The sequence below is a fragment of the Coregonus clupeaformis genome, unplaced genomic scaffold, assembly GCF_020615455.1.
Source record: "Coregonus clupeaformis isolate EN_2021a unplaced genomic scaffold, ASM2061545v1 scaf0282, whole genome shotgun sequence".
Classification (NCBI taxonomy): domain Eukaryota; kingdom Metazoa; phylum Chordata; class Actinopteri; order Salmoniformes; family Salmonidae; genus Coregonus; species Coregonus clupeaformis.
In genome coordinates, this window is record NW_025533737.1 from 419,684 (window position 1) to 432,095 (window position 12,412).

The 12,412-nt window shown below is 43.0% G+C and overlaps 1 protein-coding gene and 1 long non-coding RNA gene across 5 annotated transcripts; both read left to right on the forward strand.

The window, feature by feature from the left end:
• The first annotated feature begins 581 nt into the window (after positions 1-581).
• On the forward strand, positions 582-2,898 carry LOC123484364. Its single transcript, XR_006658500.1, has 3 exons — positions 582-626; positions 1,059-1,146; positions 2,860-2,898. It is a non-coding gene; the product is annotated as an uncharacterized LOC123484364 (long non-coding RNA).
• Positions 2,899-9,360: 6,462 nt separating this feature from the next.
• LOC123484355 lies at positions 9,361-11,199 on the forward strand. Of its 4 annotated transcripts, none has more exons than XM_045214590.1 (3): positions 9,361-10,204; positions 10,297-10,425; positions 10,519-11,199. In XM_045214590.1, the coding sequence occupies exons 1-3, from the start codon at positions 9,523-9,525 to the stop codon at positions 11,037-11,039; spliced, it is 1,332 nt and encodes a 443-aa protein (XP_045070525.1). In that variant the 5' UTR covers positions 9,361-9,522; the 3' UTR covers positions 11,040-11,199. The 4 variants fall into 4 exon arrangements, with proteins under 4 accessions (XP_045070525.1, XP_045070524.1, XP_045070526.1 ...); XM_045214589.1 differs by having other exon boundaries at positions 9,361-9,982; positions 10,076-10,204; positions 10,297-11,199; XM_045214591.1 differs by having other exon boundaries at positions 9,361-9,760; positions 9,854-10,204; positions 10,297-11,199.
• Positions 11,200-12,412: the final 1,213 nt, after the last annotated feature.

Genomic DNA, 12,412 nt, shown 5'->3' on the forward strand with positions numbered 1-12,412 from the left:
ATGCCTACCTATAGTACCTAACTACAATCTAAATACATAGTTTAAGCCTTACTCGACAAAGCCCAAGCTATGTATAAAGCCAAACTGGCAGACTGCAATCAGTAGCCGAAATTAAGTACAGCAGCTACCAACCACCTAACGTTAATGATAATGAGGTTAGAAAAACAGCTGAAGGTGGCAGCTAGCTGGCTCAATTACAGGCACTCTTAAGCGTGAAATAACATTGGAAACAGCTAACCACAGTTGCTAAAAGTTGCTAAAAGTTACCGGTAGCTACCCGCTAGCTAGCTAGCTTTGTTGGTCCAAGTAGTGGGTAAGCTAGCCTCGTGCTTCGCCGGGGTCCGCCGAATACAGTCCTTACCTACAATAATTACCTACAATAACTACCTGAGTAAACTACCTATAATACCTAACTACAATACCTACCTACAATGTAAATACATGGTTTAAGCTTTACTCAACACCATATAAGAAGCCAAGCTTACCTCCTGCTAGAGAAAACACAACCTCTCCCGTCAGTGGGTCATCATTCACAGTGTCCAAAGGCCATTGAGTGGATTGCGAGCAGTTCCTCATATAATAAAACGGCATTACTTCATGTCTTCGCCAAAGACTCGTACCCAGAGGTAAGTTATGGCGGTTGTATTACGAAGTTTGACCGATTGTAATAAATAAGTCATTATTTTAATTTTTAAAAATATTTGTCAGCCTTCTCCATAAATTATGTTATAACAATTAAAGGATTCTAAAGTTTTTAGGCTTGAGATCCTGTCTATAGCCTAGGATCAATAGCCTCAATCTATGGCACATCTTTTTAATTAATGACACAAATTTTGCCTTAGCCCTATACATTCTAGCTGGTCATGTGTGTTTTAGAATTGGCTCAGAATTCATCTGGTGCATGCCATATGCACATAGCCTACATGTGATATGTGATAGAGGAATAGGTCTAGACCAGACTTTATCCGCCGAGATGAGTAGGAATGGAACATGGTATCATTTTGAATCATTGGGCAGATATAGGTTTTCATTGTGCCATTTGAAATGTTTCTTTTCAGAATTATGTCCCTACTGTCTTCGAGAACTACACGGCCAGTTTCGAGATCGAGAAACAGAGGATTGAGCTGAACATGTGGGACACATCAGGTAAGGACTGTGGCTTCAAGCGGGACTAATTTAATAAATAAATGTTGACACTTGGACTCGAAGATGTCACAACTTGCACAAGTAATGTGGGCAGTGAGCCAAGTCTCTTTTAGTCTGGGAGGCTCCGTTCAAGGTGAAGAAATTGGCAAAGATGGGACAGTTTTGAGCATTCAACAAAATCCAGGCACGTTCAAATTAATTATATTTATTCGGATTATAATTCTGGATTTTCCCAACAAATTACGCACAGCAATTTGTGGTTTTTGCCCACAAAACTACGCACAGAAATTACATATTTTCGAGGGAGGCTACCTTTCTTGGACATTTTTTGTTACTTCCTTTGACAGTTGAGTACATATTGAATGTCTAGCCTTTAGGCCTCCTGCACAGTTGACCTGGTATTTTATTGCACCAATTTGTCTTTTTGAGGGATTGCCGCTTTCACGTGCAATCGGAGTTATCAGAAAGCCTAGTTCCCAGTGGGAAATTTCACTTGAATCCCAGCTAACAACAAACGTTCCCACAAATTTAGAGAACGTTCCCTTAAGAGTCTCATTAGGTCATTAACTAACGTTTTCATAGGAATGTTCCCTTGATGTGCAAGGAATTTTTCCAAGAGACCATTCCCTTAATGTAAAATAGAACTTACCCAGAACGGGTAACCATGTTCTCAGAACTGAAGGTATTAATGTTCTAGACACGTTTCATGCGAACGTTGCAAGAACATCAATGTGTCCAGTTTTCTGTGGGTTAGGAGAATATTCCATTAACGTCCTACCAAACATACACAGAACATGGTTGCCATGTTCTCAGAATATAAGATATTAATGTCATAGACATGTTTTATGGGAGCGTTTCAAGAAAATTAATTTGTCCAGTTTTGGGAGGGTTAAAATAATATTCCATCAATGTCCCACCAAACCTACACAGAATATAGTTGCCATGTTCTCAGAACATAATATATGTTTCATGGGAATGTGTCCAAAACGTTTGTGTCCCCCCCAAAAAAATCATTACACATCATGTTACTGTTGCCAAGCCAATCAAGGCCCTGATAGGTGAACCACTGATCCATTCACAGCTCTTTGTCTGTTGGCAAGGTTAGGGATACTCACACACACAGTGCTTTTAAGACAGTGTTTTTTCAATTTACATATTTGACACACTTTGACATACATGATTACATTGTGCTTGTTCAATTAATCAGTAATTATTATTCAACATGACCTCACCTGGGATTTGGACTCACAACCTCTCGGTTCATGATATTCTGATATTCATGTTACGCCAACATGTCTGTGTAAGGTATCAGTAATTAATCTGACTATTCTCTCATTGATTTTATTTACTTATTTCAGCAATTTAATGGCTTTCTGTATAGTTGTCCAATGTTGGTGGGGCAAATTAACCTGTTTTAATGATAGTCCTGAATCACTATGATCAATAAAATATACAGAGCAAAAATATAAACGCAACATGCAACAATTTCAAAGATTTTACTGAGTTACAGTTCATATAAGGAAATCAGTCAATTGAAAGAAATTCATTAGGCCCTAATCAATGGATTTCACATGACTGGGCAGGGGTGCAGCCATGGTTGGGCATAGGCCCACCCACTGGGGAGCCAGACCCAGCGAATCAGAATTAGTTTCCCCCCACAAAATAGCTTTATTACAGACATAAATACTAATCAGCACCCTCACCCCTCCTCAGACGATCCTGCAGGTGAAGAAGCCGGATGTGGAGGTCCTGGGCTGGCGTGGTTACACGTGGTCTGCGGTTGTGAGGCCGGTTGGACGTACTGCCAAATTCTCTAAAACTACGCTTATGATAGAGAAATGAACATTAAATTATCTGGCAACAGCTCTGATGGACATTCTTGCAGTCAGCATGCCAATTGCACGCCCCCTCACAACTTGAGACATCTGTGGCATTGTGTTGTGTGAAACAACTGCACATTTTAAAGTGGCCTTTTATTGTCCACAGCGCAAGGTGCACCTGTGTAATGATCATGCTGTTTAATCAGCTTCTTGATTTGTCACACCTGTCAGGTGGATGGATTATCTTGGCAAAGGAGAAATGCTCACTAACAGGGATGTAAACAAATGAGTGCACAACATTTGAGAGAAATAAGCTTTTTGTGCGTATGGAACATTTCTGTTTATTTTTTCTCCAGCTCATGAAACATGGAACCATCACTTTATATGTTGCATTTATATTTTTGTTCAGTGAATTTTCTTGAGTGTACTTTTAACAGAGCTGAGATTTACTTCAAAGTGCATTCACTCTATTGCTTACACCTATCAAGTTGTTTCAGATCTACACAAGTGCCTAGGGAGGAGGGGTTAGGGTTTCTTCTGGACAGGGCCTAACTATACTGGTCCAATAAGCACATACTGTAGAGATATCCCTTATTGGGACAGTGGTTAGGTTGTTTGTCATTGGTGCTAGTGGCCTGGGTTCGAGACCCGCTAGAGCAGTTATCCTACTGTCCCATTCTTAGCAATATGTGTTAATGTCATTATTTGGCAACAGTTACACACTTGTCTGATTTCATTAAAATGAGTTTCTCATTGAAAGACGGGTAACATTACAAAAACGTTCTCTCTCCATAGAATAGTTAGCTGGGATGACCCTCCAAGTCAGATCAGATAACATTTTGTTACCCACATTGTGAAGTTTCACCACTGACCTTTTCAACCAAAAGATGACAACAAATCTGTTTTTGACAATTACAACCTTATCAATATGGATAATGTAGCTAGTCTGACCATATTGTCAATGTTAAGCAAGCTATCTAACTGTATTATTAGCAATGTTAGCAAGCTTTATCAAGCTAGCTAAAATCTTATTGGTTGAAGAATTGTTCCGACCAAAAAGCACATGAATGAAGGGAAGTTGTATTTCCAACATCACAACTGTGAAATAGGAAGTTCCGACTAGCACCTGAACGTGGCACTAGTCCCTGTGACTGTCCCATCTTTTTCCTCTTATGTAACAACAACGCCTCTAAACATGTTTTCACACTCACTAGAGTGACAAGACGTTGACAATGAAGACAGACAGACCAGCTAAAGCCTTAAGAGCAAGAAGCGTGTGTGCTTGTTTAGATACTGCTTGGTGGTAATGGTTGTTGTTAAAATGCAGTTAGAGAGCTCACTGAAATGGGTGTTGCTGAAATGTCTAACTGCATTTCAACAACAACCATTTCAACCACCCAGGTGCTATTCGGCTGGCTTTTAAAACACTGTTGTGGATAACAAGTTATCTCAGACAACTGTCTCAATGTTTTCTCCTACCAGTGATCCTATACTGAACTATACTTGCCCCAAGCCTAAAAGAAAATGGCCTCAATTGGTTTAAATCACAACTTCAGAAGATGGCCCTGGCAACTCCAGACATTTCTTTGGGGGCCCTAGGGAGCCGCCTATACAAAACAAATCAATGGGAAACAGATGAGAGGCCGACTTGGTGAAAGTGAAAGCAGATGTGGCTAAGTGGATTTCTCCCACCTATACAGAAGGAAGGTACTATATGACCCACCTCTGACCCTACCTAGCCTCCAATTAGTTGTATAAATTGTTTGTTGTTCGGAAGAGGCAGGTTCTAATCTGGGTATATCTCATTGGACAGGTGTATTTGCTCCCACTCACACTACAATAGCATCAGTCCCCTGGCACCTGTCTTTTGTTGCTAACTGGCTAAATGAGGGTTAGCGACTCGGCGCATGTAGACAGGGCAGTGTGTGTGTGTGTGCATGTGTGTGTGTGCATGTGTGTGTGTGTGTGGAGCATTGTTTCTGCTATTTTCTGCTAGGAAGCGCTTTGCCTCTTTGTGTGTGTATTGTTAGGTATCATAACAATAGGATTTGAAAGATAAACAGGATTTGTGAGATCATGTTTGTGTGTGTGACCCTGTGAGGTATAGACATCCTACCTGCAATACCCAGGAGTGTTTAATTCTATCCCTGCACTGTTTGTTAGCAATATATTCTTTGTTTTGTGTGTGTGTGCTCACACACAGGCATGTGTGAGAGACAGCCAGCCAGGCAAATGTGAATGGAAGTGGATAGATGTGCTAGCCTGTCACGCTAATGTGTTAGCTTTGCATGGCAGCAGGTGAGCAGATGAACAAAAGCAGTGAGTGTTAACAATGAGTGAGGTCGAAAATTAATTAATGAGGATAGCTCCCCTGTCCTGCTCTCGCTCTCTCTCGTTGTCTCTTTCACTCTCTCCCCCCCTATCCCTCTCATAGCTCATTAGCCAGAGAGGCAGCTGTGGGCTGGGTGTAGCTGATAGGGCGGGGACTAGTGGAGTTGAGGAATAGAGTAGAGGAGGAAGAGGAGGAGTAGTGACGTGAAGACCGAGGAAAGGAGGAGGAATCGCGGAAGAGAATTCAGAGTGGAGGAGTAGCAGAGAAGTAGAGAGGAGAAGAGTGGAGGAGTGGAGAGGAGGAGGGAGACTAAGTAAAGACAGAGATGAGAGGAGAGGAGAAGTCAAGCAGAGAGACTAGGGGTTGGGAAGTGAAGGAGACAGACACAAGGAGGGGAGGCTAGAGTGGCCAGCCACTCCACTGGAGCCCGAGCTAGTCGCCTGCTTGCTGACAGAAACAGTGGCAGTAATTAACCATACACTTATCCCCACGCTCGCTCAATGACCAAACACTTGCCCCCTGTCTCTTTCACTCACACTCACACTCTCTCTCTCTCTCTCTCTCTCTCTCTCTCTCTCTCTCTCTCTCTCTCTCTCTCTCTCTCTCTCTCTCTCTCTCTCTCTCTCTCTCTCTCTCTCTCTCTCTCTCTCTCTCTCTCTCTCTCTCTCTCTCTCTCTCTCTCTCTCTCTCTCTCTCTCTCTCTCTCTCTCTCTCTCACACACACAACCACACAGTATAGACTGTAGATCTCCACCTCCATGCTCTGTTGCATTTCTCTCAGATTGAAATGGAGTCCCACTCTGGTATTGGCACAACAGGCTCTCATTAATTCATGAGGAGATTTTATGACCTCTATCAGATGTTGGCTTCTTGAAAGCCTGCCCAGATGAGATGAGAGAGAAGGACACCTAGCTTGGGTTCATGCTCAAGTCTAAAAGTGAGTGAGAGTAGGTAGAGTTAAAAGCAACAGAATGATAAATGAAACTCAAAAGCGCTATGTAGTCGGTGTGTGTGTGTGTGTCTGGTTGGCTTGATCTACTCCTGGTCGTGGTGCCCATTAAAAACACAGGGAACATTGAAAATCAATGGCCTAGATGCTTCTCCGCCTCATCCCCATGGGAAACGCATCCATCTCCTCCATACTCACTCACTTTCACTGATAGACCTCAGACTGTTCAGTAACCCATTCCTAGAATGCTAGAACACACACACACACACACACACGCACACACCACGCCAAAGAGGGTCATGCAAGGCTCCATTAATCTACCCCCTAAGCCAATTCTATCCCTCATTTATAATTCAAGATATTTGCTATGACCGCACAAGTCTATCCTCACAATAGCCAGCCATTATTGAGTGGGGAGCGACCCCATGTCTTCCATGATGTTGTCCAACTGGAAATGAAGTGTCCCTGTTTCAAAGTTCCTCTTTCCTGTGTTCAGTGTGAATTACCTCTATACTGTATGACTGTAGGACTACATTTACATTACATTTTACATTTTAGTCATTTAGCAGACGCTCTTATCCAGAGCGACTTACAGTTAGTGAATACATATTTTTTTATACTGGCCCCCCGTGGGAATCAAACCCACAACCCTGGCGTTGCAAACGCCATGCTCTATCAACTGAGCTACATCCCTGCCGGCCATTCCCTCCCCTACCCTGGACGACGCTGGGCCAATTGTGCGCCGCCCATGAGTCTCCCGGTCGCGGCCGGCTGCGACAGAGCCTGGATTCGAACCAGGATCTCTAGTGGCACAGTTAGCACTGCGATGCAGTGCCTTAGACCACTGCGCCACTCAGGAGGGATGTAGTGACTAGGGATGTAGTGGAGGGTATTTATTTAAAGGTGAATCATTGAGAACACATTATATTTTACAAACAGTGCTTTTACAAGCACTGTGTACTCTCAGTGTTGCAAATAGCGTTTATGCACCTACTACGCTAGTAGTAGTAGTACTGTAAGTAGCACTTATGTGGAGCGCCACCGTATCTTGATCGTCGTTCACCATTTACCTTTATATTTACCAGTACTTCCCAGAGTAGGGCCTTGTAACATGACGTCTTATCAGCTGTAAACTGTATCATCTGGATATTTTTAAACGTTCAATTCAATAGAACGACGGAAACTGCAATGACAGGTAAAACATTTTGTATTGCTCAAGTGCAAAATCATAATTGTGATTACCCAATAATATATAATGTCATGTTGCTCAACGATGTGTCCTCATTTAGAGCAATCCACACCCCTGACTGACTATCAGGCCTCAGCAGTGCCTGTACTTGCGGTGCCGGCTCTCTATTTACTGGCCTTTGGTGCTGTTCACTTTGGCCTGAGTGGTATTCACAGCAGCAACAGCATCAGGGTGTTCTTCAGGCGGGTCGACTGTCCATGTCCATCTCCTGAATGATCTCTGGCCTGGTGAAGCATTGGCCTGGTGAAGCATTGGAAGCATCTGTGATTTCTCCTGGCTAATGTGAATGTAAACCGGTATGGTTATTTATGCAGTGGCGATTTTAGCATGTAAATCTTGGTGGGGAAAAAATAAATAGAAAATATTTGTTGCATGCCAGCAAAACCACTACACAACACAACTCTAAACAATACATTCATTGGACTATAACTGTGATTTCCAACTTGTTGTGTACTGTTTATGTCCAATAATGTTTTGTCTATCATTTCTGTTCATAATTGATCTTCATATTACAAGGATCGAAAAGGATTTGCCAGTAGATTCATGATGATGACTGCTAGCTAAGATTTTGAAAGTATGATGTTGACATGATCAGTCCAATCAAAGCTACGGTAGATATAACGTGATTTTATCTGTCCAATTTATCTTCTTTTTATTTTATTTTATTATTTTACCCCCTTTTTTGTGGTATCCAATTGTCCCTTCGCCTCTCCCGTACGCACTCGGGAGAGGCGAAGTTCGAGAGCCGTGCGTCCTCAGGAAGCTGGAAGCCAGTCGCACCAATGTGTCGGAGGGAACAGCATACACCTGGCGACCGTGTCAGCATGCACTGCGCCCGGCCCGCCACAGGAGTCGCTAGTGTGCGATGGGACAAGAATACCCCTGCCGGCCAAACCCTCCCCTAACCTGGACGACGCTGGGCCAATTGTGCGCCGCCCCATGGGTCTCCCGGTCGCGGCCGGCTGCGACAGAGCCTGGACTCAAACCAGGATCTCTAGTGGCACAGCTAGCACTGCGATGCAGTGCCTTAGACCACTGCGCTACTCGGGAGGCCTGGATGGGCACTTCTAATGTAACTCTATGGCAGCACCCAAGGGGCTTGAATTTTCGAGCTCTCTCCGTAGAGTTTGCGGTGACGTAGTGTCCCCATGAGTGACAGAACACTGAGCCAATCAAGGCGCAACTAGAAAACATTACCAACCCCTACGCTCCATATTTTCCGTTGGCTGCCCCACCACCACAGAAAGCACTGAGCTAGGCTGAAACACCTGCATTTTGGAGCTGCCTTACTCAAGAAAGCAAAAAAGAGACCATGTTTGTATGCGGCTTTATTAACTCAATTATTATTATTTTATTTTTTTGCTAAACAGTTGTGGAGCCCACATCATTTTCCCTCTCCTCTTTCGGCCGGTGAGGCGGTAGAGAAGCCTGCAGAACCTCTCCCTGAGGGGGGCGGTGCGGGCCACGAGCAAGGCCCAAAAGTGTCTCACTCCCCGGGTCAGAAAGCTCATAATGAGCTAGGTCATCGCAAGCACCAGCACCAGTGTAGATACTACCATGACCTGGTAGTATATGAGGAGCTGTAGGTCACGGGGGCGTTTGCCAAAGTTGTCTGAAAAAGCATGTCGGACGTGAGACCCGCCCCAGTTAAGGGACAGGGACTGCGCATCAAACATATTGCCAAATGTATCCATATAAATAAATGAATTAATTAATTATAATGAATTAATGAATAAAATGAAGAGCAGGTTACAGAGTTGTTGATTGTCCACTGTCAACATTCTAGAACTCTTGTAACATACTGGGTCCATATAATATTATGTTTCATGACAGTCCCACTATAAACATTCTGCTAGTTGTGATGTCATAATCGATTCTTCTATTACATCATGTTGGGTCCATATCTTGTGTATGTTTGACAGTGAACAGTAAACCCAATTCACTTTTACAAAGCACAGCTAGCCAACTAGTAGTTTGACTTGTAATTTGTACTGCCTACTTTTGAAAGACGATTTCTTTAATCAAAATGGCACAGCTCTCCCAGAAGGGTGGGCTGTGCAACATGAAGATGTTATTGTTGGCTGTTATTTTCTGTCTCCTATCGTTTGTTGCTGCAAATGTGTTGGTGTCTTCAGAGCACAAGACTTTGATGCCAGTGAAGGACCACCCTATTCTGAACAACCCTGATGCTACAAAAGAGACCAATTTTAAGTCATTGCTGGAACAACTTGCGAGTTTACGGGTGAAAGACGATTCTTCTCCAGGTAACGTGGGCCAGTTGACAAAAGGATATTCCTCAAAAAATGTCATAGACCACCCGGACTTTGATGAGTCCCTGCCCCTGAATTATGTTCCAGAGCACAAGCCATTGATGCCAGTGAAGGACCACTCTGTTCAGAACAACCCTGATGCTACAAAAGAGACCAATTTTAAGTCATTGCTGGAACAACTTGCGAGTTTACGGGTGAAAGACGATTCTTCTCCAGGTAACGTGGGCCAGTTGACAAAAGGATATTCCTCAAAAAATGTCATAGACCACCCGGACTTTGATGAGTCCCTGCCCCTGAATTATGTTCCAGAGCACAAGCCATTGATGCCAGTGAAGGACCACTCTGTTCAGAACAACCCTGATGCTACAAAAGAGACCAATTTTAAGTCATTGCTGGAACAACTTGCGAGTTTACGGGTGAAAGACGATTCTTCTCCAGGTAACGTGGGCCTGTTGACAAAAGGATATTCCTCAAAAATGTCATAGACCACCCGGACTTTGATGAGTCCCTGCCCCTGAATTATGTTCCAGAGCACAAGCCATTGATGCCAGTGAAGGACCACTCTGTTCAGAACAACCCTGATGCTACAAAAGAGACCAATTTTAAGTCATTGCTGGAACAACTTGCGAGTTTACGGGTGAAAGACGATTCTTCTCCAGGTAACGTGGGCCAGTTGACAAAAGGATATTCCTCAAAAAATGTCATAGACCACCCGGACTTTGATGAGTCCCTGCCCCTGAATTATGTTCCAGAGCACAAGCCATTGATGCCAGTGAAGGACCACTCTGTTCAGAACAACCCTGATGCTACAAAAGAGACCAATTTTAAGTCATTGCTGGAACAACTTGCGAGTTTACGGGTGAAAGACGATTCTTCTCCAGGTAACGTGGGCCTGTTGACAAAAGGATATTCCTCAAAAAATGTCATAGACCACCCGGACTTTGATGAGTCCCTGCCCCTGAATTATGTTCCAGAGCACAAGCCGTTGATGCCAGTGAAGGACCACTCTGTTCAGAACAACCCTGATGCTACAAAAGAGACCAATTTTAAGTCATTGCTGAAGAGCACCCTGAAGATCAAACCCAGAGTCAACATATTGACTGACCCTTCTTACTCCGAGCCACTTGTGAAGGTGAACCTGATTTTGGGGCCCGTTTTCTATAGCTTCATCGTAATAGTGGTTCTCTATGAGGCTGTGAGAATCTCCAAGGAGGCTAGAAGGCGATCTGATGCTATTGCCACTGCTTGGCTCACTGAGGTTTGCGTCAATTAAGACTGAGGACTACTTCTTAAACCAAGTGATATTGAATAAAAGCTGCAGATATTAAATCTCCAAATGAGATCACATGGAGACTGCCACCTTTGAAGACTTCCATTGTTTGTTTATAATTTAATGTCTTTAGAATAGTAATAAAAATACATTGCATTTAAAACATATGTTTCAAGTTATTTTTGGGGTATTTTGATTTGTTGTTGTACTGTTGTGTTGTAAATGCAATATGCAACATTATTTAATTGATAAAATAATATATTTTTCAGAGAAAAAAAATAATTAAACATTAAAGAGATTCTTCTGTACTTTTGTATACTTTTTTGCCAGTAGTTCTGAAAGTAGCACTCACGAGCCAAAAGTGTTCCCCGAGAATTGCGTACTACGTCACATATGTGCAGATACAGTGCCTTCAGAATGTATTCATACCCCTTGACTTAATCCACATTTTGTTGTGTTACAGCCTGAATTCAAAATGGATTAAATAGATTTTTTCTCACTATCTACACAACATACAGAAATATCTAATTTGCATAAGTATTCACACCCCTGAGTCAATACATGTTATAATCACATTTGGCAGCAATTACAGGTGTGAGTCTTTCTAGGTAAGCCTCTAAGAGCTTTGCACACCTCGATTGTACGATATTTGCACATTATTATTTAAAAAAATCTTCAAGCTCTGTCAAATTGATTGTTGATCATTGCTAGACAACCATTTAAGTCTTGCCATATTTCTTATTTTATTTGTTTAAAAAAATTACCCCCTTTTTCTCCCCAATTTCGTGATATCCAATTGCGATCCAATTACAATCTTGTCTCATTGCTGCAACTCCCCAATGGGCTCGGGAGAGGCGACGGTCGAGTAATGTAGCCTAAATATAGCAGACTAAATAGCCTTGGTTTCTCAAATGACTGCCTCGCCTGGTTCACCAACTACTTCTCAGATAGAGTTCAGTGTGTCAAATCGGAGGGCCTGTTGTCTGGACCTATGGCAGTCTCTATGGGGGTGCCACAGGGTTCAATTCTTGGGCCGACACTTTTCTCCGTGTATATCAATGATGTCGCTCTTGCTGCTGGTGACTCTCAGATCCACCTCTACGCAGACGACACCATTTTGTATACATCTGGCCCTTCATTGGACACTGTGTTAACAAACCTCCAAACGAGCTTCAATGCCATACAACAATCCTTCAGTAGCCTCCAACTGCTCTTAAACACTAGTAAAACTAAATGCATGCTTTTCAATCGAACGCTGCTGGCACCCGCCCACCCGACTAGAATCACCACTCTCGACGGGTCTGAACTAGAGTATGTGGACAACTACAAATACCTAGGTGTCTGGTTAGACTGTAAACTCAACTTCCAGACTCACA

Coding starts and splice junctions, on each gene's coding strand:
- LOC123484355 (XM_045214588.1), top strand. CDS start 9,523: ATGGCACAGCTCTCCCAGAAGGGTGGGCTGTGCAACATGAAGATGTTA. Junction 10,205..10,296: donor GAAAGACGATTCTTCTCCAG/GTAACGTGGGCC, acceptor ATTATGTTCCAG/AGCACAAGCCATTGATGCCA.